Raw genomic sequence first — 26,198 nt, 5'->3', positions numbered from 1 at the left:
TATGTCTGTCTGTCTGTGTGTGTCTGTCTGTGTGTGTCTGTGTGCGTATGTGTCTGTGTGCGTATGTGTGTGTCTGTCTGTGTGTGTGTCTGTCTGTGTGTGTGTCTGTCTGTGTGTGTGTCTGTCTGTGTGTGTGTCTGTCTGTGTGTGTGTCTGTTTGTGTGTGTGTCTGTTTGTGTGTGTGTCTGTCTGTGTCCGTGTGTGTCTGTGTGTGTATGTGTCTGTGTGTGTATGTGTCTGTCTGTGTGTGTCTGTCTTTCTGTGTCCGTCTGTCTGTCTGTGTCTCTGTGTGTGTGTGTCTGTCTGTGTGTGTGTGTGTGAAGGTGAAGTGGGTCCCAGGGCCTCGTCGAGGAGAGATGTTGCTTGTAAGTGCATGTTCAGGAGGTCGAGTCCTGCGCTGGTGTGTAGATGGAGCAGAAGGAAAACTGAACCTAACTGCTGGATTTGCTCTCATCAGGCAGCAGCTCCCTCTGAGTCAATCAGCCAACAGGGTGAGTTTATAAAAAATGTTACAAACTGCTGATTATTATTGTTTGAGATGATTCTTGGTCTGTCTTTATGGTGATAAACTACCATGTAGATTGGTTTAGTTTGACAATACAGATGCATATATATAGTTGTATATATTATGAACTGAATATTACTAAATAATTTACTATACAATACTAAATACTGCGCCTCCTTTTCTGCTGATGGCAGGTGAGAGGTGACACAGCTATAGGTGTGACCTCTCTTGCACTCTCACCTTGGGATACAGACATGTTCCTGGTGGGAACTGAGGGGGGTCTAGTGCTCAAGTGTTCCTTCAGCAGTCAGACAGTTGCATCAGTGCCCCCTGATGGTGAGAGGGTGACACTACATGCTCCTGCACAGTTTTCCTTCACACCACGAGCTGGTCCCATCCAGTCGCTCCATTTCTCCCCCTTCCACAGGTGAATGTTTATGATTAATGACATTCTAAAGCTCTGTTAGAAAAACACACCCATCATGTTTCTGTGCTTGCTTTAGGAACCTGTTTGTGAGTGTGGGGACGGACGGTTTGGCGCATGTGCACAGTGTCCTGCAGCCTGCACCTCTGCTATCTCTGCGCGTTTCTGACTCGTATGTGTTTGGAGTTCGGTGGTCACCCGTCCGGCCACTTGTGTTTGTTGCAGTCACTGGGCAAGGTTGGTCAAATTGTGAAAGAGAACAATCTAGTGTGAAATTATTACCTACAGGGTTACCTGTGTCAAGTAGTTTTACAGTTTGTTTGTTTTTATACAGACGCCATGTATACAGTATCTTTTGCCAAGAAACGTTCCACCTGTAATAGAGACGTTACTTTTTTGTATTCCAGGTGTGTTGCAAGTGTTTGATTTGAGTCAGAAGTGTCTCAGACCAGTGGCCACCATTGAGCAGGACACTGGGGGTCAGTGTGCTCTGTGTGTGGAGTTTAACCAGCAGCAGCTCCTGGCTGTTGGCAATGCAGACGGTACAGTGAACATCTGGCAGCTGAGTGCTGAGTTCACAGACCAGCGGCCCAGAGAGAGCGCCATCCTGCAACAGCTCGCAGATGACGTACCCGAGTGATCCACAAAGGGTGCAGGGCGGCGTCTCGAATAGAGAACTCTGATCATGTGGGAGAACTCAGGAGAAAGAAATCCTCCTATTATCCTGAACATTATTCTGCCATGAAATGTTCACACACGGTTGCTTTTTTTTACTAGATAAAAAGAACAATACTACCCTTACTTGCTTTTGAGATCACTTGGTTTAAAATTTAATCTTTATGCAGATGATGATACTCAGATCTATATTCATTTTAAACCTAATGAAACTGTGCCTGTTGATTTTCTTTCATTCATTCATTCATCTTCTACCGCTTATCCGAACTACCTCGGGTCACAGGGAGCCTGTGCCTATCTCAGGCGTCATTGGGCATCAAGGCAGGATACACCCTGGACGGAGTGCCAACCCATCGCAGGGCACACACACACACTCTCTCATTCACTCACGCAATCACACACTAGGGACAATTTTCCAGAGATGCCAATCAACCTACCATGCATGTCTTTGGACCGGGGGAGGAAACCGGAGTACCCAGAGGAAACCCCCGAGGCACGGGGAGAACATGCAAACTCCACACACACAAGGTGGAGGCGGGAATCGAACCCCGACCCTGGAGGTGTGAGGCGAACGTGCTAACCACTAAGCCACCGTGCCCCCCCGTTGATTTTCTTACTGAATGTATCTCTAAGATGAAGGAATGGATGACAGAAAATTGTCTTAACAGTGAAAAGACTGAGATTATGCTTGTTGGCTCACCCCACCAACTATAATGATTTGCTATTTTAAATTTGGACAATTTAAACTCATTATTATTATTATTATTATTATTATCTAGCCAGCATTATACTGTGTTATGTCACAAAACTGTTAAGTTGTACAATGTCATGTAAATGTTTGTGATTAGAAGATCAGCTGTGGTGAAATTAAAACCAGGCAATTATTGTCCTGTTTGTAAATATATTGCATTTTCTCTGTAGAAATATAATCACACTATATGATAATGAAGGAAAAAAAAAACTAGAAGTAAACATTTTTATTGTTGCCCTCCTCCCAAAAAACACCAGTACACACATGGTCACCAGTTCTAACCAGTAGCGTTTATTAATGCACACGGCAGAATTACGGGCGGTGTTACAACTTAGCTTATTGTCTGTATAGGTTTCTCTAAATCAAGCAAAGCACTGAAACAGGAAACACAACCACAGAATAACATACACACACACTACACTACATTAGTGAGTGAAGCACAGAGAGAGTGAGTTCAGCTCAGAGTGACTCAGCTTCCTACATAACGATACAGAGCGCTAAAGAGAAGGTTAACGTTAGATTCATGCATTTCAGCTGTGTGTTGGTGCTTAAGGGGAAACGCATCCCGATTGGTCACTGGCAGGCAAAAGGGCAGCGATCAGTTGACGAATAGCGAGCGTGTGAACTCCACAAAGTCGAAGGCAGAAGGGAGCTCGCGACCTTTGCTGTCTAAATATGGCTTCATGTGGGAGATGCAGTAATCGGCTTGCTCCTTGGTGAGGTTCTGCAGCAGAGAGACAACAAACAAACAACATTTAATGAGCTATTTAAATTAGGGCTGGGAGATACAGCTAAAGTTTCTCGTCGATATAACGTCATATCATTCAATATCGATAATTATTGATAGACTTTATTAACCGTTTTAATTTAATGACTATTTTTTTAATTTAAACGTGCACGGTAAATGTAGAACAATCAACACAAGCTTGCTTTCATTCAGAAACCATGACATCAGTCAAGTTTTGAGCCATAAATTCCCCTGTATTGTCCTCAGGTAAATATGCTGTTTCCAAGCATTTACTCTTCAGTTTCTGTTCGCTGTCAATGAAATGCACCCTTACACTTATGTACGGCTCACATGTGCGACTTGACCTGATGTCTGTGGTTGTTGGTGGTGGACCAGCTCTTTTTCCACACTGAATAAAGTTTGTGTCCCAGCACAACAAAGTGGGGATCAATCACGGACGTCTTTTTTTAAAAATACACACTTCTCCACCATGGTAAGTATAAGCATTTCTTTCGCAGTGAGGTTCGCTATTTGGAACAGTTATGTAATACACCACAGTAACAGCACGAGTACTGCGTACCTGGTAGAGTTCCTCCTTGGTGACGTACGGTTTGTTCTCGGCGCTGAGAGCACGGAAAGCGCTCTCAATCTCCTCACTAGACTTGACGTTTTCTGTCTCACGGCTAATCATGAAGGCCATGTACTCCTGCAAGGATACGTTGCCGTCCCTGCAAACACAGAAATGCAGTGATGAGCTCCTGTGTGATCAGGTGTGTGGTGGTGTGTCGAGTCTGAAAGCAGTGGCTTGACTCCTCACCTGTTGGGGTCCACTGTGTCCAGTATGGACTCAAACTCTGGGTCTGGTTCTCCTTCCTCCACCATAGGCAGGTCGTAGCCCAGTGAACGCAGACAGGATTTGAACTCCTGGTGATTCAGACGACCAGATTTTTCTTTGTCGAAGTGTCTGGAGTGAGAAACAAGGGGCAAATTGTTCATTCAGCAAGTTGGTCACAAACTCTGACTGCAAATGAAATTCTGGCTGATTTGTCATGGCGCACGCCAAACTAATCACAGCAAACCTTCAGTTCATTTTTTCCGAAACAGATTTTTTTCAACACAGCTCTGATCTGGATAGGGCTTTAGATCACAAAAAATAAATCATGGGTCTGTAAACATTGGATTATGGGTTTTCACTTTCAGAAGTGTTAATATAATGTAAACTGAAACAGTGCCGTTTGATTGGAACACCCTTACTCCATACCCTGGGATTCTTCATGTATTGTTTTTGATATTGCACTCACTTGAACATCATGCTGAACTCCTTGAGGGCCTCCTCTGTGACTCCTGTCGTGTTTCTGTGGAGGAATTGAGCATTGAGTGTGTTTATGATCATTTGGGGGTCCACATCTATATCTGAAACAGCTTTATGTAACTGACAATAAAACAATGTATACATGTGTGTACACGTGATACCTGGCTTGGATCTGCTGTTCCAGGTTGTGCTGCATTCTCATGCCCAGCTGATCAAGCTGATCCCACTGCTGTGCCAGTCCTACTGTGCTGTGCTCTGTGTACTTGTTGTCCAGGATCAGAGCCTCCTCCATGGCTGCACCCAGATCCTCAATCTTCTTCAGCTGGCTGCGCATAGCACGGATCTCCTGGTGCTTTCGCTGTTATAGATACAAACACACATGAATAAAGTGCGGTTTATATCAAGATGTGATACCAGCTCCAGTTTGCCTCGTGTCTGCTGCTCGGTTCAGCTTTGGAGCTTACAATAAGGATTAACAGTCCCCAAAATATTTGGTTGAATTCTGATTGCTCAGCAACTCTAATATTAGCAAATTAAATAGATAGAGTTATATGAACATACTCTATTCTAATACATGATTATTTCTATAGTAACAGCAGTGTGTTGGCCTTTAATAAATACAAATTGTAATCACTGACTAATTGCTGTGTATATGAGAAATAAAACACTTACAAGAGAAATGATGAACCTTCGGGTTTATTATTACCTACGATAATCACTATGGATGAAAATGTCTACCTATTAAACCCGGTGATGTCACATGCTCATATTCTGCTTTAAGCAAATCTCTGTTCATTGCAACACTCACCTTTGTGGCCTCCAACTGAGACTCCAGAGTTCCAGATTCTTCCACCATACAGGACCTGCCCAGACACACAGCAGTGAGCTCAGGCCCGCAGGCAGCTTTACAATACGTCACATCCGTCACTAACTACTGCTAAAATTCCTACAGTCTGTATTTGATTAACACACCAACTCATCTCTATGGAGACTGACAGTTTAGACTGAAGCCAACAAAACCAGTGGTGACTCAAATATTATTTCTAATCATTTTTCCTGTATTTGTAAAACTTACCCATTACCTATAATGATACCCCACACTAGAAGCCATTCCAGACTGCTGCACCCAGAACAACCACTCAGTTCATGCTAATGGTGCCTCATATCTGTGTTCAGGTCCATGCTATAGCCAACAGGGCCAGAAACTGATTATACTAAAGACTGTATGTATGTGTGTATATATATATATATATATATATATATATATATATATGTGTGTGTGTGTGTGTGTGTGTGTGTGTGTGCAGTTATGTGGGTGGTGGAAATGTATTTTAACACTGATATAGAAAACATAGCAGGAGTTTTTATTTTCCAAAATATATTCTTGTTCTCAAGTCTTACTAATTTATGGCCAAGTGTTAAGATCCTGGCACCCCCTAGTGGTGGATTTGAGAGCTGTATCTCCTGCTTGTGGTGTTTTTGCGTAGTTCTGCTGTCAGTCCATATAACATGCTGTTACGTTATGTTTAGGCCTCTTAGTTCTAGACGTACTATGCAATTTTATGCTTCCAACGTTTGTCAACATTTAACAGAAGACCACACACACACACACACGTGTGTTTTCTGTGGACATGTACTGCAGTCACAAATAGCACGGCTAATGCCACTCTAAACGACACACACTTGAAATAGCCTTTTAAATGGCTTTTAAAACAATGTGTTCATTCGATTTTTAACATGATGTATTTGCATAAAATGAGTCTGCAGTTTCCAGCCCTGAATATAGTGCATGAAACCCTGCCACTCCCCACAAAAAGGTGCACTAAATACACCGAGTTGCAGTGCTGGAGTGGAGCCGGTCTCTGCAGGATTAGGAAGCCGAACGGTCCGCCTGCCTGCCTTGTGGCTACATCGCAGTGAGGGTTAGTAGAGAAGACTGAGCACACGCACAGCTCAAATGGTGGGTTTAGACTCAAGTGCATGAGGAAGAAACCCAAACAATGTGGGGGAGGGGGAGGGGGGGACTGGGACTGATGGAATCAAAATGGAAAGAAAACCTTCCAGAAAGATCATCATCGACTTCATACTGATAGACTCGGATAACCCGGCGATAGGCTATGCTAGTCACAGACCAGGAGCAGGGAAAGAGGGAGGAATGAAAAAAAAATAAATAATAATAATAGCATAAAAATACAAAGCAAGACAAAAACACAACACAAAGGAAAAGAATTCAAACATGAAATAGACAATGTAGTTTCACCAAAAAGTAAACACACATAATGTTACTATACTCTAAATGACACTAAAATACAGTAGCCTCTAAGATATGGTCCGGACAAAAGAAACTTTGGGAACGTGTCTCAGATGACTGGCTTCATTTGTAGGAAATAGTTCCATTTTATTTGTGCATTAATTATTCTTTAGATCAGACTTATTTCTGGCTGCATTTATAAATGTCTTTCCTTCACACTTGCATCCTAGATATTTTACTATAGTACGTATATTCTCTCAAACACAAACACACTCAATTACAGAAGATATGGAGATAAAATAAGATATTAACCCATCCAGAAGATATGTCCTGATAAGAAAAGTGATCCCAAGCATCAGGAGAGGCAGCGAGAGAGCAGGAAGGGGGAAAAAAGAGACACAAACATAGTTACACCATCAAGCAGTGACATCATCAGCATTCAACACCCACAACATGTAAACAGAGGTGCACTTAAACACACACACACACAAACACACACACACACAAACAGTGCTAATGTGACTGCTTTAAATTGGACAATTTTGTAAGCATTAACATACACTGTACAGTAAACACCACCACAGTAAAGCATGCACCGATGCCTCTGTGCTAAATGGTGAAACGTCCATGCAGCAGAAATGTGATTACATATTGCATGCATTAATTAGATACAGAACGACGAGGCTGCGTGCTCTTCCTTTACCTGGTCTCCTGTAGCCACTGGTGGAAGGCATTAGCGTGTTGAGCAAACTCCTGTCTCAGCTTGTCATTCTCCTCCTGCCTCCTCTGCTCCTTCTGCAGCTCCAGCTCACGCTCCTAAAAGTAAACCACAACATGCAGCACAAACTCGAGTCAACATTTAAATTCCAACATACATGGAAGGTAGTTAAAACTTTAAAATACCTTACAACTGATCCTAAGAAAAAAATGAAATATCCAACATAAAAACTTTATAAAAGAAGGACCTTAGAAATCCGTCACTATTGGTTTACACATTTTATGTTGAGCTTATGAAGGTTTAATGAAGGCTTTATGTAGAGATGCTTTTATGATTCAGAATTTTCTATGTAGCAGAAAACCAGCTACACCACTAGTTGAGAGAGGAACTCAGTGGAGCACCTGGTCAGGTCAGTTGGTAGCTTGTTACCTTGATGATTTTCTGTAGGTTTCTCCAGGTTTCCTCCAGAGCCTCCATGGTGAACCAGGTGTAGGGGTTCGACATCACATGGTAGCTCTTGATCTGGCGGTCGAGCTCGGCCAGCTGGCTGAAGTCGGCCTCAGCGGAACTCAGAGAAGAGCGGAAGGCATCATGGGCCTCACGCAGGGCCCTGATCTCCTCTAGAGAGTTACATCTCACCGGGTCAGTCAGATCCTCCTCAGCATTCTCAAACCAGCTGTTAAAGGCTGATGCTTTCTTAGCAAAGGTCAGGAACAGATCCTCCACCTGGGTGAGATGGCACAAGGGAATCACTGACACGTAAAGTTTCATCCCAGACCCACAGTCTAGGTTCATCTGATTTTCATGTCCATATTGTACGTATAGGTTAGATATTAGTGTTACAGATGTGCCAGTAACTTGAAACTTAAAGACATTGTATAATGTAGAACAATAATACACGGTATAAATTTAACATACAAACAAACTAAATAAACGAGCAAAGTTAAATTTACTCTCAGATTTAAGAAATGAAAAGCGATTTCGTCCCTGTGCTCAATATTTGATATTTTTCATTTATATGTTAAGGCTCAGAGGAGGAATTTGATCACTGCTGTACTTAATTATCATTTTAATGGATTTCTGTTTTACCTGAATAGAAATTAAAACGAATACAATCCCAAACTTACACCTTTAAATTTGACTTTCCAACCATTCTCTAAATCGTATTATTATTTGCTTTGGGTACTGTGAGGGGGATGTTTGTAGGAGATGGCTGAAGGTCAGGTTCAGGTATAATGTGAGGAGTGTTTGTTTGTTTGTTTTTTACCTTTCTAAAGTGTTCCTGAGCCTCCAGAAGCTTCTTCTTACGGGCTGCAGAGTTGGACAGCAGCTGGTTCCAGCGTTTCATCAGTGTAGCGTGACGAGCCTCAATGGCTTTGGACTGCACGTGTTTGGCTGCCAGAAGCTGATCCTTCAGCGCAGTGATGTTGGTGATGCCCTCCTGCTGGAATGCCTGAAGTCCAGCATCAAATGTTTCCTACAGTGAGGGAGAGAAGGTGCAGAAGTACAGCTAAATATCACTTATTCACTTCTAAACCACATTTTAATATCAGACACTATTCCTGCGTACGTTTGTAATAAAATGTGGGATAAATGTCTCACATCTGGATGATTATAAATGAACAGACAAGAAACTGACCAAAGTTTGCTAACATGAATGCTGGCATTTACTGTGTGATATTATTATTACATTTCTGTATTATGGAAAGGAACACTGGCTATGTTCTTTTAGTAAAAGTAAGACTGTAAATCATTTTGGACCTTTTCTGTTTCCCCATTTTTCAACACATCTGTGTTTCAGATTTGACACATTTTTCTTAAATGAAATGAACACTAAACTTCATGGTGTACAATATTGGGTCCTAACAATGGGATAATGTACAGCAGGCCTGGATGACACGACGGTGTTGCTATATTATAATCATGGTACAGTATTAGTGTTGGTGCTTTTATAACTTCAGTTCTTTTTTATAATTTGTCTATAAATTATACATTTATTATTGTCTATAAAAAGGGTCAAACATTTTTTCATTCATGTCATAATTTTAGCACTGTGTGTATATGTATATATATATATATGTATGTATATATGTATATATATATATATATATATAAATAATACAGTGATGACATATTCCCAGGTATGTTATTACAGACACAAATGTAATTTTGGTGTTTTATTCACATACCTGCTTAGTGAGCAGCGTCTGAACAGATGACAGGTCTCGTCCATAATCATCCGTCTTCAAACTGTTCTCTTTCTCACCTAAACAGTCATAATACAGACACGGGTTAATGCATGCAGTGTGTAGAGCGCACACAGACAGACACACAGACAGACACACAGACAGACACACAGACAGACACACAGACAGACACACACACAGACACACACACAGACACACACACAGACACAGACACACACAGACACAGACACACACACACACAGACACACACACAGACACACACACAGACACACACACACACACACACACACAGACACACACAGACACACACACAGACACACACACAGACAGACACACAGACACACACACACAGACAGACACACACACACAGACAGACACACACACACAGACAGACACACACACACAGACAGACACACACACACAGACAGACACACACACACAGACAGACACACACACACAGACAGACACACACACAGACAGACACACACACAGACAGACACACACACAGACAGACAGACACACACACACAGACAGACACACACACACAGACACACACGGCATACCGATCCATGATTCCACCACATCAGCCTTCCAGTTAAACTGCAGGAAGGCGGAGTTCTCGTCCAGCTTGGCCTTCCTCTGAGCGGCGGCTCTCTCCAGCTCTGTTACTTTGCCACGCAGGGACTTCATTTTGGCTGTGATGTTGTCCACATGGTGGTTCTCCTGCAGCGTTGGCTCAGTGTCAGTGTGACGGTACAAACATTTGAGGAAACTGCAGATTAAATGAACACTGAATAGCAATACTACCTTCTTGATGAGTTCATCTCCATTAGAGCACACGTCGTTCACTCTGTCCTTGTGTACGGTGAAGTCGGTCTCAAACGCCTCGTGCTTCTTCAGCAAGCCCTGAGACACGAGGTGATTATGACAAAGAGCGAAAACGGTCACAAATGTGCATGGAGATGAGAACATTACCCTTGTATAATTATAAAAGCCTCAGGAAAGCAAAGCAATTCTTTCAAATGGGTCTGAATAACTGATGATTCGTCATGTATATGTTTGCTTATATGTGCCTTTTAATGTAAAGTGTTTGGGGCTAAAATTTGGTAATGCCTGCATAGCTCCGCTCTCACCAAGCACAAGGCTGATGCCACTCATCTTTCATACTACGTTAAAATACGTTTGTGATTCTGAATATTCCACTGAGTTCATCTAACACTAGTGTGTAATACTGCATGTGTTTGTACCTGCACAGCTGCCAGCGTGTCACCATAATCCTCACTTCCAACCAGGTTCAACTTCTCATTAATCCAGGCTTCTTCTTCCTCTACATTGGCCACAAACTGCTGATACTCCAGCGACTCCTCCAGCCTCTGCCCTCTACACACACACACACACACACACAGAGAGAGAGGGTATTTAGTAGAAAGATTGTTTAAGGAAATGCTACAGTTTTTAAACAGGAAGCCAGCTCTCACCTGGCAGCGGCCAAATCCTTCAGCTCCTTCCAGTGCTCGACAAACTGCGCCAGCCTCTGCTGGATCTCGTCCTGTCCGATGGTGTTGTCATCAGACAGCTTCTTCCCCGTGTCGAGCACAGACTGGAGAGAACAAGCATTGAGTAACTAGACACTAACACAGCTAAAGCTTCTCGAATGACATCACGCCAAAGCGACGTACAGCTCCTTACCTGTATGGCCGGCTCATGAGCTCCCAGCTCAGCCTCCAGTCTCTTATGCTTCTTCCTCAGATTCTGTACTCCTGTCAAATCACGTCCGTAATCCTCCGAACTCACTAACAATTTCTTCTCTCTACCAGCAGCACAAATGAGAAAAATGTGGCTTAGATTTAGAACATGAATCAAAATGGCAGTATCTGCTACATTATAATACACACTTGATCCAAGATTCCTCATCATCCAAGTCTCTGAAGAACTGGTGCAGGCGGTGTGACTCGTTCAGCTTGGCTCGGCGACCAGCAGCCATGCTCTTGATTTTAGCAAAGCGTCCATTAACGGCATCGCGCTTATCTTTGACTTGAGAGGTGTCGAAGGCATTGCTGGCCATCAGGCTGTCAGCCTGGCCATTGAGGTCCTTCAGACGATCCTGGAGCAGAATGAGAAGTGTTATACACAGCGTTAAGGATGAACGATTTGAAATTATAAAAATAAATATAATAATAATAATAATAATAATAATAATAACAGATGCGCACACAAGCACTAAAAACATCATTTTAACCGTTTAAACTGAACTGGAGTGGGGTGTTTACCTCATGGGCAGAAATGTCAGCCTCCAGAAGCTGGTGCTTCTTCAGCAGGTTGTTGACCGAGGCCAAATCCTTCCCATAATCCTCAGAGGCGAGAAGAGCTTCAACCTGCAGATGATGAAAAAAAAGAGCAGAAAGAATGCCTGTGTCCAATTCAGTGATTAAAACATTCTGCTGTAAAGAGGATTAGGAACTTCTCTCACCTCCGACAGCCAGAAGTCGAAGTCCTTTATGCCGGTGTTGAAGTTCTGCTGCTTGTTGGCCTCCTTCAGTTTCTGACTTTTTTCAGCTGATTTATTGACCAGGAACTGCCACTGTTCATCCAGAGCCACCAGACGAGACTGGAGACATCACACACACACACACACGACTCAATTAATCACTATCACAGCAGGATTCAGGATTCTGACTGGTCATAAGCTGCTGATTAGTTGATTAGGAGGATAATAATTCAGTAGAAACTCACATTTATATGAAGGCTTACATAATCTTCATATCAGGGAAAGTTAGTGGCTTATGTTAGATATCATTTATAGTTTATTGATTCCTGTGTGTGTGTGTGTGTGTGTGTGTGTGTGTGTGTGTGTGAGTGTGAGATCAGAATAATGCTTACTTGAACCAGAGATGAAATTAAAATGTGTGAAACATCCTAGTTTAGGTCTATAACATACATAATACATGTTTACCTGTACGGCATCCTCACTTCCTGCACATGCACCCCTCTGGATCAGCGCATTGCCTGTATCGATTACACCCTTGATACGATCAGCGTTGGCATGAAGCTCTGCCTCAAATGCCTGATGCTTTTGGTGCTTGCTCTGAAAGTGATAATAAGAGAAAACGTTGCATCTTTTGTGATTTGGTTCTGCTGATGTTTGTAGACCACAAAGCAAAAATGGATGAAATGTGAAGGTGAAACAAACATACCATCAAGACCAGGACAAATACATGAACTGTTACTTCTACTGCTGCTATTTGCAGACAGCAGCACAGAGGGAGCATTTGTTCATTTAAAAACAAAAACAAAAGAGGAGTGAATTGGCCTGAACAGCATCAAAGACAAGATGTGATGCTGTGAAAGAATCAGAGAATTTGGGCTGTTTTGTGTCACGGCCTACGTTCACATTACAGCACAGACAGCAGAGATAAAGGGACAAACTTTATTGAAGTGCTAATCTTATTTGTGTTGCCTTTTAGGTCATTAACAGAAAACTGTAATCTGTATGCAAATTCACATAAACTCGTTTTATACTCGTTGTATATTAACACAAACACAGGATTGAGATGATTTCCGGGTAAATGCGCCTGTGAACAATATATATATATAGTATCTAATTTATTCTGCTATAATTCTATATACTGTATTTTCTTACAGCATTGAAGAGGAACGTACCGATGTTTCTCATGTGAAGTATGTGGACTAATGAACCATTTTTCCTGCCATTGCTAATATTTTTATCCTAAATATTTATTCTTTATTTCTGTTTTGACTTCACACTGTAAAGCAGTTTGAGCTGGATTTTGGCTTTATTCTGTATAAAAATGCAGAAATAAAGCTCATCAATATAAATATAGACCAGTGCAGAAATGAGCTATGAGGCTTGCACTGTGAACGTAGCTGTAGCTCCACACCATCATATCACCTGGAGAATGAGAGGGTAGGAGATGTACATCACTGCACGTCACAACCCCATTAACACAGGGCTCCGGTCCCTCTCACTCTCACCCCATATCAACCCTGTATTTGCTATGCAGACAGACCCTCAACATGTTTATGGTGTGGAACAAATCCCGAACAAAATCAGCCCAACACTGACAAACAGACCAAAAAAGAACACAAACTGCTTCAATGATAAAACAAACAAACAAACAAACAAACAAAAAAAAAACACATTACAGCACAGACAATGCTTAAAAATATAAATGAGCCCATAAAGAAGCAGACAGACAGCACGAGGTAGCACGGAGTGGGGACACGGTGCAGGGACAGTGATGGAGCTCTACTGTATGTCCACTACACAAACACACACACACACACACACGTCATGAGACCCTACGAATATTAGTAAGCGAACACGCTACTCCACTTACCAGCAGCTTGGACAGCTAAAAATAAGACATGAGAACAGAGAGAGGTTCAGTTTGATTCAGTACACACTCAGGGGGTTACAGGAGAGACAGGAAGCATGAGCAGGCTTTAAACGGTAATAATACTTATTAGGATTAGATTACACTCAAACCTGTAAAACAATACACAAAACTGCTAGTACGAGTAGAGCCGGACCAAATTAAAGAGCATTAATTATATGAATAGAAACAAAAATTAATCAAAAGTTAATTAAATCATTTTATTTTGCATGCATGCATGAGCGCACACTGCATCAATTCATTTAAAAATGTTTATAACCTTTTTTTTTAAAACATCTTGATTTGACTTTCAAGCTATTTAAGGGCTGTTGTCTTTCTTTCTTTCTTATTTCATTTTACATTTTTTTGAGACTTGAAACTGACAGGACAAAGAAAGGCATTTATTAGCTTGAGTGCGTACAGGTTAATTGTTCTGTGGGATGTGCTGAATTTACTGCCTTCAAAACACTGCTGTTTCTGCTTTATCCTGTTTGAGGTTATGATTTTAAAAACAACTAACCTGTTTTATTAAATCAACAAATACAACACACTACGCTCGTCAAAACATATTGCAGACAAACAATAAGAACTGCTGGGCAGGTTGGAATGGGATTAAAAGTCAGTCCCAGTTATCAGTCTCAGCATTAACCAAAATAAAAATGAATCTTCTTTACATAAATTCAGTGAAGCACTCACTACCATCCAACTCTAGGTAAACATCAACCATGCAGACTTTTCCACTCTGAACATATTTAGTTTGGTGATTGCAGATGGATCAGTGTAGAGTGAAGCTGTACCTGGATGTTAGTTGGGTCTTTATAGGACTCATCAGTGGCCGTCTGCAGTTTCTCGCTTATCCAGGCTTCGATCTCGTCCACATCTCTGCTGAACTGCTGCAGAGTCTGAGACTCGCCAAGCTTGGAGCGTTTCTCAATCATCTGAGCCTTCAGGCGGCACCACCTGGGGGTCAGGACACACATCTACAAATATACCAAGTTTTTCTCATAAGCAAGCCATTAGATTCATACTGAGGAGGAAAACTGACCTTTCCAGGACTTCATTGCGGCGATCGAAGATCTCAGGTTTGGCGTAATGGTCGGCAGAAATGAGCTGGTCGGCGAAGGACTGCAGAGCAGCGATCTTCTCCTCCTGCGGAGACAGCATGGGGTCAGTGGGACTGTGATAGTGACAGTGATTAGGAAAGCCTATGCCTGCTGAGATTTGTCCACATTACTCTGCTAACCTGCACATTGATGGCTTTGTCAAAGTCCTCGTGCTTCTTGATGAGAGCCTCCACGCTGTCGAGGGAGTCTCCCTTATCATCAGTAGCCAGGAAAGCTTCTCTCGCTGCCATCCAGTTCTCAGCCTGCTCACAGTCACGGTTAAACAGCTGCAGGGAAAACAACAGGAGTTAGTCATTTACAGATAGGATTACGTGACAAACTACAGCTCCAGAACATTTATAAATGAACGAATTCATTATTATTCATCTGCTGGTGGATGATGCATGAACCAGTGATGTCACAGTTCCTTAACTGTATTAAATTGTGTGACTTCTTATGCACTGCTAAAAGTAGGCACTATAAACAGAAATGTCCAATTTCAGGGTCAACGCATGAGTCACTTTGTCCTGCTATAAATCTTCTTTCTATTTCAGCTAACTAAAAACTCTAAACATTAAGAAAATGCTATCTTCATTACGGTGATGTTGTGAGTTTTCCCTCACCTGCAGCTCCAGGCACTGATCCAGCATCATCCTGCGCTGCACCCAGGCTTTCTCCAGGTCTGCCCTCTCACGGTCTAAAGCCTCTAGTTTCTGCTGGATCTCAGGACTGGCGTAGTGAGCACGTGCCAGCAGCTGCTGCCCAAACTGCTCAAATGCCTGGAAGGTTCCAGCACGGGCATCAATCTCAGTCCTGTGTTCCTGTAGAGGAAGAAGAAGGGGTTTACATGATGTGACTGATGAGGCCACTGAGGCACTGGTGAGAAGACATATACAGAGCTCAGTACCTGGTGTCTCTCCAGCAGTGCTTCAGCTCCAGTCACATCCTTGGCGAGTTCATCAGAAGACACCAGTCCTCGGATACCGTTGATCCAGGACATCAGATCCCTGCAGAAGTGACACACAGGAATATGTTCTAGTATTCAGTTTGGAGCCTTGGCTACTTAAGTTCACCTTCTTACATGACAAGCTGCAATAAATAGTTCAGTAATACAACAAGTAGTTCTCTATCCACACCTGAAGTCACTGAGGAAGCGCTGCAGGTCGTGCGAGTTGCCCAGTTTGTCCTTGCGTTGGTCAGCGCGTCCCACCAGGCTGCTCCAGGCCGTGTTCAGCTCAGTGCATTTCTCCTGAATATCATCCACAGCCTCAGGGTGGGACTGGATCAAACGCTCAGCTGTCTCGCCCAGAGAGTTCACCTGCCACAGGATGCAGACAGATATATTTATTATCTCACAAACAGAAAGTCAACAGCAGAGTGGAAACTAATATGCCATGACATTGTGTATGACAATGCATAATCTAAGCATGAAATAAAAATCAGTGACTAGTCACGCTGCTATATTTAATGTTTTTTTTTAAACGTCTCTTCTATCATTATATGCAGCATTTAGCATTGAACTGTTTGCCTTTTGTAAAGTACTTTTGAGTCAAAATGAAAATGGCTACATAAAGATTATTATTATAAAAATGTACATTTTTTAACTATTATTTAGGAAGACACATCCACACTATAAGTGTTCTCTTTGATCAACAATTATGAAGAGACCTAAGTCGTGTGCTATGATCCCATGTACTTATCCCATAGTTAATCCCATATGACTCAACACTTTAATATACAGTGTATTATTTTCCCTGCCTACGTAATGTACAAATTGGGACAGTAAAGACGATGTTACGAATACTAAATATTGAAACTAATAACAAATGTAACAAACAAAACGATAAAAACCCTAACAAGGTCTAATCTGACCTTGTCTCCCAGAGCAGCCAGGTCTCTCTCGAAGCCCTCGTGTTTGCGCTGCAGGGCCTGAACACTGGCCAGGTCATGACCGTAGTTGTCAGTGTTTAGGGCCTGGTTCTTCTCCTCAATCCATTCTTTGGTCTCATCAGCATCCCTGAAAAACCCAGAATATCTCTAGTCAGTGTTCCTCTTACTTATTGCACTTCAAGCGTCGTGTCCATGCACATCTTCAGGAAATGGAAGTGAACTGAATCATTCGTACCTGTGGAACCTCTGCACCTCATGGGCGCTTCCCAGCATGTTACTCCTGTCCTCGGCCAGCTGCTGCAGAGATCTCCAGCGGTTATTCAGCTCCTGCAAACATCCCGAATGCAGCCATCAGCATTCAGTCGGCATCCTACTACATTTTCACGCACACTACAGCACAACTGGAAACGTTTAGAGCATGTTTACCACACGGTAAAGATAAAAGTAATTTTAGGCTTTTCAGAGCCACCAGTTATAAATGTGTCTATCTTTCTTAATGCATTTCGGAAAACTATTGAGCATAACATACTTCCTCTTACCTAAAGCGTGTTCTGAGACAAGCCTTTATTTAATAAAAACAATGTTAATGAAATTGCAATTTCCAGTTCCCCCCCCCACAAATTCACAACTTTTAAAGCATGGCTGTCAATCATGTATTGTTACAGAGAATGTGGTCACAAATATACTTTCATATTGCCTCTATATTTGCCTTTGCAAAGAACTTTACTGGGCGTTGGACAGAATGCTTAAAGCTCTTACCTTCCGTTCTAGCTATGTTTAACGAGAAGTTATTCTAAAGTATGTCTGGCATCAAACATGCACCTAAACATCCGCCTAGACGTATATAATGATTCTGTCGAATCAAACCATGTTTAGCTGGTGTGCATGTAAACATAACCATAATGATTAAAACCATGAATAATAATTAAAGACATTAACAGGATGTCTGAGAGGAGGTGAACACTGAACGACGAGGGTTCATGATAAAGGATGACTGAATGCAGACAACAAAACAGCCACAGATCTCCATATTAGAGCCCTAAACAGATGATTCCATTATTCTGATCAGGGCTTTACACATCGGCGATAAGACTATAGAGAAGACATTCCCTAAAGTGACACAATCTCTGTCTAGGGCTCTAACATGTACATTAATCATTTAACACAGCCACAGTGACATTACAAGACAAATGGATTTTAAAATGAAAACACATAAGCACAGTGGTCAGGTTGTGAGCTGTTGAAGACAGGCTGGACTGGTGCTTTTAAATGCCGCTGCATGGACGTTTAGATGAGAAGAGGAACGTAGCAGAATGGGAGGACAAGACCACGGTGAGGGGGACAGGGTTAGTCCTTCAGGCGTGAGGACAGGATGATTTAGTGAGGGGATGAGATGATCTACAGGAAGTACACAGCAGGTTTCTTACCTTAATCGTATTAAAGTTAGCCGTCGTTTGGACGACCATGCGAATAGACTACACCCAGTTGGAAAAAAAAAACAAATAAGGGGGGAAGAGGAAAAACAGGAGGAAACAAAAATCACACCAGATCAGGAGAAAAGTCACTACGTTAGTATCCACATAAGTTCTTCCTTCTTGAAATCTCAGCATGCACACTCGAAATCTCAGCTTTCTGAACAATTCTCACGAGATCTTATATTATTAGTTATTAAGCAAGCACACTGATGTTAAACATTCAGTTCAAATATTATTACCTTCCAGGGAGACGCAGTTTTTGAATCTCCTTCATCCTGTAAATTGGGAAGTGAATGTTAGTAGTAGAAATTTCTACCTGTTTGAAATGATGTGATACGCTCAGGCACACTGTATATAAAGTATTAAAATGATGATAGGAACCTTGCCAGGAGCCGAGCCCAACACCTCTTGTTGCTGGAACGGGAAAGGAGGAGAAGAGAATATTAGGGGCTTTAGCATCAGATAACAACATTGTAATGTGATATTGGAACATGTTAAAAACTAGCAGCACATGTAATGTTTCACTCTGACACTCTCTCTACTCTATTTTGTGAAGATATTAGCTAAAAATGTACTATTAGTGAAAAAAAAAAGAAACTAGTCTAGTCTATAACATTACGATGGACTGACATGATGCAGTTTGACATCATTAGAATTATGGTATATCCTATCTAATTTTCTTGATGTGCTAACTGGAGAAAAATATTAATGGTAGTAATAATTATAATAATAATAAAAACCAAAAACATGAATATTTGGTTGAATAATTTCTGATTGCTGATCCCTTAGCACTACCTGAGCCTGCACCATTGGAGCCTCTTCAGCCATCAGTCCCTCTGACTCCAGCTCTGAGGCCACCTTGTTGATGTCCCTTAGACGAGACTCGTTTGCCTTCAGATCCTTATTTAGGAAAAAACACAATGACGTCACACACAGGCAGATTTCAACTGTTCAACAATACACCTTCATTTAAAGAACATACCTTCTGGAAATCGTCAAACTTCTTCTGCAGCACCTCCACCTGTTCGAGATCAGACCCGACTTCCTCGTTTGTCAGAGCCGACTCCTTCTCGTGAATCCACTGCTGCAGCTCGTTGGCCTCGCGGAACAGCATAAACTTCTTGCAGCTCTTCTCTAGCATGTCCTTCCGCTTCTCGCCCAGTTCCAGCAGGGTGCCATACCTGAAGCACATGAGAGGAGGTTCAGAGCACAAATCAAGCTTTGACAAATCTTCCAGTTGTGGCTAAAAGGTAATCCTGTGGGTCGGATTTACTTTGCGTTCCCCTCCTCCGTTTTACGGCTTCTTCAACAAGAGTTTCATATTCAATCCCCTGATCCATCACCAAAAAAAAAAACAAACAAACAAAAAACCCTCATACTTTTTTCCAGATGTTTCACTGTGTAAAGCCAACCAGAGGGAGGAGTTAGTTTCCATGCTAACAATCTCTTGACACCTCATGGTTACCTTTGCCATAACCCATGCTATGATTTGCTTCAATCTAGAACTAACGCACCATTGGCTAAAATGCACATTGTTCAAAGCAGTGAAGGAGAAGAGTGAAAGGATGGTGAAAAGCTGAGAATGACCATGGTGAAGCATCACCTGACTCACAGGCAAGCTTCAGGAGAAACAGACAACTTCTATTCCTTTACTGAATAGAAGTAAGGCAGAAGGATGGTCCAGGATGGACATGTTAACAAAGGCAAGATTCACGACATGACAGCTACAGAAGCGTCAGTGACTAATGGAAGAGGATGATGGAGAGAAGATGGATTAAGCTGGCAGAGTGATGGGTGAGAAAAAGCACAAGCCTGGATCCTACTCACAGTTCCTCCACCTGCTTCATGCGCACAGACACGCTGCACGCTTCCTTGGTGGCTATGTTCCTGCCACGTGGCAGGGCAAGCACACATGCAGGCATTAGAGATTAGGAGAAGCAGAAGAGGAATAAAGAAAGGCAGAGATATTAGCAAGACTGAAAGAAGAGTTTAGTTGTCTGACTGAAGCTGATTGTTATAGGAAGTAAAAGGTTTTTAATAGGTTTAGGGCACTTTCACATTTTTTGATTAGTTCATTTGATATTGAAGCAAGAGTGAAATGAAATTTTTTTTGTATCATATCTAGCATTTATCACATCTCTTTTTTTTTTTGGTCCAGATCCCCAGAAACAGACATTTCTGCAGTGCTACAGCTCTGGTTCAATTCAGCAGCTGTAACCCAAAGCACATAGCAGGTTTGGTTAATCCCCGTCACCTATTTAGTAAAAAATGTGTTCCTTTCACACGGACTAAAACTTCATATGTGAAAGCACCCTTTGGTTTAAAAAAGAAAGAAACAAATTTTGTTAAGATGTTAAATCCAATCTCACGTGCTAAAAGGTCAGAGGACAAAGAGGGCACTCTTACTGGTTTTCAATCTGATCCTGACGTATTGCGATGCTGCCCTGCTCATCCAGCAGGTTCTCACGGGAAGACGACTGAGTTGGGTCCAGCTTTTTAACGTAGGCTGCAGGCACAAAGCCCTGCCTGTCATTCACCTCAACTTTCCACCAATCCTGAGGACCAGACATGTCACAGAGAACAGTTTCAGCTGTATCACTGTACCTAACCAAACATCCCTTAATAATCATTCAGAGTGGAGGTCTTTTTAGTTCTACCTTATTGGTGCTGTTGAGCAGGGTGAGGATGTCTCCTTTCTTCATTGTGACCTCACGAGGACTCTTCTCCTGGTAGTCATAGAGAGCGAGCACCAACTCCTTACCGGTCTCATCATCAGTAGGAGCAACTTGTTGCTGGACAGATTATAGAGAGGAGATCAGAGTTAAATTCCCTCTGCTGGGGAGTGTGTCTATGACTGGGTTAAAAAGAAGAGGACACACTCACTCTGCAGGCCTGAGCCTGTTCCTTCAGGGACTGGATGCTGCTCCCGTAAGCACTCAGGTCTGACATCAGTGCCTCGTGTTTCTTTAGTAGGGCCTAAGGAGCAAAAAATGCACGATCAGCTGCAGTATTGTGGCTTGAGGAGCTACTCAGACATCTTAACCTTTAGACCTGATACTACACAGTGGCAATTTTTTTAAGAAAACTTTAAGCAACTCAAACTCAAAGCACATTTACATCATTTTATTGCTTTTAAAGCACTGATCTCCAAATAAATGCATTCTTGTCATGTGATTTCCCCAAATCCAAGATGGCAGAATTCACAGTAATTGTGTTTTCTGTATTAGATACTTATATTAGCCATTGTGTCTTAAATAACAATTTTTCAGGCTAGTTTTTTAAGTTTGAATCTTTTTATTGTAAATTTTTTGGAAACTTTTTCCTGAAAACATTAACATGGCTTAAAAAAGAATAAAATCCACACACTTCTCCACACTTACCTCAGCTGAGTCTTCGTCTTTGCCATAGTCAGTGCTGCCTACAATAGGCTCCTTCTCCCTCATCCAGGACTCGGCCTCGTTGGCATCAGCAAAGTACTGCTGGGCCTGCAAGGAGTCCTCCAGATCCTGCCTGCGCTGTGCTGCCTTCCCTTTCAGAGTCTCCCAGCGACCGTGGAGCTCCGCTAGCTTGGTCTTCACATCCTCACCAGCAAAGTGCCCTAGAGGACAGAACACCACAGCAGTAGTGTTTACACTCTGCTCAGATAAAAGCTGTGCAGTTAGCAGCTTCAAATTTGTAGTATCCCACATACAGTTCTCTATTAATCACATGCATTCACTAGACCAGGGCAAATATGAAACGTTAACAGAGCCCACTGAGGGTTGTGCTGACCAAGCTGTGGGCTAATACAGTTAGATTATTGATTGAGAAGAAACAGAGCACAAACCTTCCTCTACCATTGCCTCGCCCTTTTGAGTAACAGCCTTGATGCGGGGCTCATGCCCGGTGATCTCGGCCTGCAGGGCTTGGTGTTTCTTCAGCAAGTTCTGCACACCAATCAGGTCTTTACCTGAAGGAGAAACAAAAACAAGTCACAGTTTTAACACCATAATTAAAGTTCAGTCTTCTTCTGATACAGCTAAGCTGATTCTCAGCCTCACCCCTGTTGGTAGAGGAAGCTATGGGTTCCTTCTCTCTGATCCACGTCTCCTCATCTTCCACGTCACGGAACAGTTGCTGCAGCCGCAGAGAGTCCGACAGCTTCTGTTTCCGTGCAGCCATGGGCTCCTTCAGAGCCTCGTAGCGTGCTACCAGAGCCTCCTGCTTCTTACGGATGTTATCGGCATCGAAGTGGCCGGCTTCATGGAACTGCCGGGCCTGGATAGTGATGCCGTCAATGCGATCCTGTGGACAAGAGCAAGAGGCACATGGCTGATTTTACTTGTCCCACCCACAGCAACCCAACAACAGAAACTTAACCTAGTGAGCAAGAGTTTACTGAGCCTAGTGATTGAAAGCTAACCTAGTGAGAGAGAGCAAGCACCCATTGCAAGTTACAGGTTATTTAATGAGATCGAGCTAATCTGGTATGAGATACACAATTGTGTGTCTGTGCCAGCATGTTGCTTGAGTCGCATCACTGACAGATGTCGAGCGTTCTCCTTAAAATATTAGGGAAAGTTTGTCTGAAGTTTGTTACAACCTGAGAATGTTTCTCAAAATCCATGCATAAGAAATGCATGATATACTGTGCAACCTCTCCAAACACTCCAGAGCTAAACACTATGAAGTCAGCTGACCTGGTGCGCAGCCACGTCAGCCTCCAGCAAGGCGTGCTTCTTCTGCAGGTTCTGAACACTGGTCAGGTCTTTGCCATAGTCGTCGGAGGCCAGGTGACCCTCCATTTCATAGAGCCACAGCTCGATGTCCTCCACATTACGGTTAAACTGCTGCTGCTGGTTGGCTTCACGCAGCTTAATGCCTGACAGCATGACACACACAGAGCCACGAGGATGTCAATGCATACAGTTTAACAACAATAAAAAAAGTAATAGTACTAAACATCTCCTTTAATCAATAATAATAAATGTACATGTAACTTATTACCTTTGAGCTCGGTGGCTTCCAAAAGTTTCTTCCACTGGGAGCTGACCTCGTCCATGCGAGTGGTCACTTCAGCGGAGGCATAGTGTTTCCCATCAATCAGCTCCTGACCCGACTTCTGGAGCGCGTCAATACGGCTCTGATTGGCAGAAAGCTCTGCCTCAAAGGCCTGATGTTTCTGTACTTTTCCCTGAAGATTGGATGGGTCCTGTGTGTGTGTGTGTGTGTGTGAGAGAGAAAAAGAGAGGGAGAGAGAGATACACAAAATTATTACTGCACAATGTGAATAAAAAACCTGCAATTACACAACAGCACTTAATCATGAACGCACCTTGTAAGCTTCGTCTGTGGCGGTCTTCATCTTCTCATTGATCCAGCTCTTAAGCTCATCAGAGTCACGGAAAAACTGCTGCAGGTGGAAGGAATCCTCCAGAGCAGCGCGGCGGGACTGAGCACGATCGTGCAGAGCATTGCGTCTGCTCAACAACTGAAACGTTTCAGATTAGACATCAGTGTGAATAAAGAGTCGCTTAGGGAAAAATCAAGAAATCAGGAAGAGAATGCTTGTGGTCTGCTTACTGCGTCTCTGCGGGTGGCCACATCCTCCTTGGCATAGTGATTGTTCTGGATCAGCTTGGTGGCAAATTCATCCAGGGCCTAAAGACACCGCCGCACAGAATAAAGGATCAGAACACTTTGTGAATGAATTTTTTATTTACAAAATACAAGGGAAACAGTGGTGGGGTGGCTCACAGTGATCTTCTCCTCTTGGGCACTGAGCGATTTCTCAAAGTCTTCATGTTTCTTCAGCAGGGCCTCCACGCTGTCCAGAGAGTCACCCAGATCCTCATTCAAGAGGAAAGCCTGAAAGAATGGTTGTATTAATGCCTCAAAGCTTTTTTGCTGATGTAACTGAGGAAAAACATGGCAGCATGATATCGGGTATGATTGCATGATGGCAAAAAAATGCACACACCTCCTGCTTGCTCATCCAGTTGTCGACCTGCTCTGTGTCCCTGTAGAAGAGCTGCAGATCCATGCACTGTTCATACTGCTGTCTGCGCAGCTCCCACAGCTCCAGCAGAGACTCCTTCTCCTCTGCCAGAATACCCAGCTATACATACACACAAAAGAAGTGGAATCAGAGGTAACCTCAAAGTAAGTCTCTTTCTACAGGCAGGTGTGAGGCAGGGTGGTGCAGTGTGAAGCTGATCCTACCTTCTCCTTGACCTCCTCTGATGCGTAGTGTCCGGTGTTCAGGAGAGCCTCCCCTGCCTCTGCTGTGGATTTAAAGCTGTCCTCATGGGCATCGATCTCTCCCTATAAACAAAACCACATTAGTTTTAGCGTCACAATTCAGCTATTTGGAATAGAACAGAGATGGAGATCTGAGATGGAGCTGAAGGAACGGGGGCCACCTTGTGTTCCTGGTGTCGGTCGAGCAGGGCTTCAGCTCCAGCAACGTCGTTGGCCAGTTCGTCAGCATTGATCAGAGCCTTCATTTCCGTCACCCAGCTGGTGAGGTCACGGAAATCTGCAGTGAAACGCTGAAGCCTGGAAGACAAGACACAACCACCAATCAGAGCTGGCCTTCAGGAAGTCAAAGCTGCTGCTAATTTGCCTAAATTAAGAATTTATATTCAATTAAAAAGTAAATTATTTATTTGTGAAAATGCGCACCTGTAGGAGTCATTGAGGTGGGCATGGCGCTCAGCAGCCAGTGTGCGGATCTGCTCCCAGTTAGTAATGAGCTCGTCTCTCTTGAGGTGGATCTGAGAGGCGTTCTGAGGGTATGACTGCTGCAGACGCTCTGCTTCACCACCCAGAGTGTTCACCTGAACACACACAGCAGGTAAGGCACAGTGACAGGTGTGTATGTGTAACAATCTAGGTGAGGGTGAAGTACACACTGAGACTGACCTTATCCTCCAATGCAGCCAGATCTCTCTCGAGTCCCTCATGTTTGCGCAACAAAGCCTGAACACTGGCCAGGTCACGTCCGAAATCATCAGAGGCCATGAGCTGCTCTTTCTCTTTGATCCAGCTGATGGTTTCATCCACATCCCTGCGAACAGAAAAGAATAACTTTAAGCCACTGATTATATTTCTCATAAACTGCAGTTATATCCAATGTATGGTTAGTATACAAAAAAAACAATGAGAATCCTTTAGTACTGTTCTGTTACGCACCGATTGAAGCGCTGCACCTCTGCGGAACCAAACAGTTTGCCCTGTCTCTGCTGGGCCAGTCCCTTCAGCCTCTGCCATGCTGTGTTTACCTCCTCCTGCTTCTTCAGGACCAGTTCAGTCTCTGGGTGGTTCTCCTCAGTTAGCTTAGCTGCAGCCTGGTTCACCTCGTTCACACGCTCCTCATGGGCTGCCAGGTCGGTCTGGAACTCCTCAAACTTCTTCTGCAGGACCTCCACATGCTCCAGGTCCTGACCCAGCTCCTCAGACGTGACAATGGCTTCCTATAATAGGGGGTATGAGTGTTTAGGTTTTGACTTTCCTGTGTGTTTATATTATGTTTATCATATACAAACGGATTAATTCTTTTCTTAAAAATCTACTTTATATTTCTTTTAAACTATAGAACCATCCATCTTTTCTTCAATCCATTAACCTCCTGATCCTTCAATCAATCCATCCATCAATCCATCCATGTGTCATATGTCTGTCTCTCCATCTACCTATAGACTTTCTATTATTTATCAATACAATACAATGCATATAAAGCATACCACTTTATTGTGTGTGTATGTGTGTGTGTGTCAGAGAGAGGA

At 42.9% G+C, this 26,198-nt stretch overlaps 2 protein-coding genes across 9 annotated transcripts in view; one reads left to right on the top strand and one right to left on the bottom strand.

The window, feature by feature from the left end:
• The window catches only part of dync2i2 (dynein 2 intermediate chain 2), an 8,913-nt gene extending 6,419 nt beyond the window's left edge, over nt 1-2,494 (top strand). Inside the window, exons 6-9 of the mRNA XM_060890484.1 lie at nt 324-491; nt 700-932; nt 1,009-1,166; nt 1,337-2,494. Coding sequence (XP_060746467.1) covers nt 324-491; nt 700-932; nt 1,009-1,166; nt 1,337-1,569 — 792 coding nt within the window. The 3' untranslated portion in view covers nt 1,570-2,494. The remainder of the gene's footprint in view (nt 1-323; nt 492-699; nt 933-1,008; nt 1,167-1,336) is intronic.
• A 129-nt stretch (nt 2,495-2,623) lies between these two features.
• Nucleotides 2,624-26,198, bottom strand: part of sptan1 (spectrin alpha, non-erythrocytic 1) — a 36,943-nt gene continuing 13,368 nt past the window's right edge. For 3 of the 8 annotated variants that reach the window (XM_060890478.1, XM_060890476.1, XM_060890479.1), the window contains exons 5-56: nt 25,606-25,886; nt 25,336-25,480; nt 25,096-25,250; nt 24,834-24,969; nt 24,634-24,735; nt 24,392-24,529; nt 24,169-24,279; nt 23,995-24,072; nt 23,747-23,902; nt 23,419-23,623; nt 23,112-23,293; nt 22,473-22,716; nt 22,259-22,381; nt 21,813-22,030; nt 21,316-21,408; nt 21,090-21,224; nt 20,839-20,987; nt 19,415-19,613; nt 19,228-19,332; nt 18,814-18,846; nt 18,672-18,707; nt 18,385-18,432; nt 17,193-17,284; nt 16,940-17,084; nt 16,204-16,385; nt 15,975-16,074; nt 15,691-15,888; nt 15,208-15,354; nt 15,010-15,113; nt 14,762-14,924; nt 13,929-13,943; nt 12,524-12,655; nt 12,041-12,178; nt 11,841-11,945; nt 11,466-11,674; nt 11,260-11,380; nt 11,049-11,170; nt 10,818-10,950; nt 10,378-10,476; nt 10,134-10,293; nt 9,553-9,629; nt 8,631-8,840; nt 7,793-8,089; nt 7,349-7,461; nt 6,958-6,975; nt 6,452-6,514; nt 5,203-5,257; nt 4,556-4,752; nt 4,384-4,437; nt 3,900-4,046; nt 3,663-3,810; nt 2,624-3,079 (exon numbers count right to left, since the gene is read on the bottom strand). In XM_060890478.1, coding sequence (XP_060746461.1) covers nt 2,954-3,079; nt 3,663-3,810; nt 3,900-4,046; nt 4,384-4,437; nt 4,556-4,752; nt 5,203-5,257; nt 6,452-6,514; nt 6,958-6,975; nt 7,349-7,461; nt 7,793-8,089; nt 8,631-8,840; nt 9,553-9,629; nt 10,134-10,293; nt 10,378-10,476; nt 10,818-10,950; nt 11,049-11,170; nt 11,260-11,380; nt 11,466-11,674; nt 11,841-11,945; nt 12,041-12,178; nt 12,524-12,655; nt 13,929-13,943; nt 14,762-14,924; nt 15,010-15,113; nt 15,208-15,354; nt 15,691-15,888; nt 15,975-16,074; nt 16,204-16,385; nt 16,940-17,084; nt 17,193-17,284; nt 18,385-18,432; nt 18,672-18,707; nt 18,814-18,846; nt 19,228-19,332; nt 19,415-19,613; nt 20,839-20,987; nt 21,090-21,224; nt 21,316-21,408; nt 21,813-22,030; nt 22,259-22,381; nt 22,473-22,716; nt 23,112-23,293; nt 23,419-23,623; nt 23,747-23,902; nt 23,995-24,072; nt 24,169-24,279; nt 24,392-24,529; nt 24,634-24,735; nt 24,834-24,969; nt 25,096-25,250; nt 25,336-25,480; nt 25,606-25,886 — 6,942 coding nt within the window. In that variant the 3' untranslated portion in view covers nt 2,624-2,953. The remainder of the gene's footprint in view (nt 3,080-3,662; nt 3,811-3,899; nt 4,047-4,383; nt 4,438-4,555; nt 4,753-5,202; nt 5,258-6,451; nt 6,515-6,957; nt 6,976-7,348; nt 7,462-7,792; nt 8,090-8,630; nt 8,841-9,552; nt 9,630-10,133; nt 10,294-10,377; nt 10,477-10,817; nt 10,951-11,048; nt 11,171-11,259; nt 11,381-11,465; nt 11,675-11,840; nt 11,946-12,040; nt 12,179-12,523; nt 12,656-13,928; nt 13,944-14,761; nt 14,925-15,009; nt 15,114-15,207; nt 15,355-15,690; nt 15,889-15,974; nt 16,075-16,203; nt 16,386-16,939; nt 17,085-17,192; nt 17,285-18,384; nt 18,433-18,671; nt 18,708-18,813; nt 18,847-19,227; nt 19,333-19,414; nt 19,614-20,838; nt 20,988-21,089; nt 21,225-21,315; nt 21,409-21,812; nt 22,031-22,258; nt 22,382-22,472; nt 22,717-23,111; nt 23,294-23,418; nt 23,624-23,746; nt 23,903-23,994; nt 24,073-24,168; nt 24,280-24,391; nt 24,530-24,633; nt 24,736-24,833; nt 24,970-25,095; nt 25,251-25,335; nt 25,481-25,605; nt 25,887-26,198) is intronic. The other 5 variants (XM_060890477.1, XM_060890480.1, XM_060890481.1 and 2 more) reach the window with 5 other exon arrangements.

The sequence above is a fragment of the Tachysurus vachellii genome, chromosome 17, assembly GCF_030014155.1.
Source record: "Tachysurus vachellii isolate PV-2020 chromosome 17, HZAU_Pvac_v1, whole genome shotgun sequence".
In the NCBI taxonomy this organism is placed as follows: domain Eukaryota; kingdom Metazoa; phylum Chordata; class Actinopteri; order Siluriformes; family Bagridae; genus Tachysurus; species Tachysurus vachellii.
Note: the sequence above shows the minus strand (reverse complement) of the source record. Positions and strands in the feature narration are given on the sequence as shown.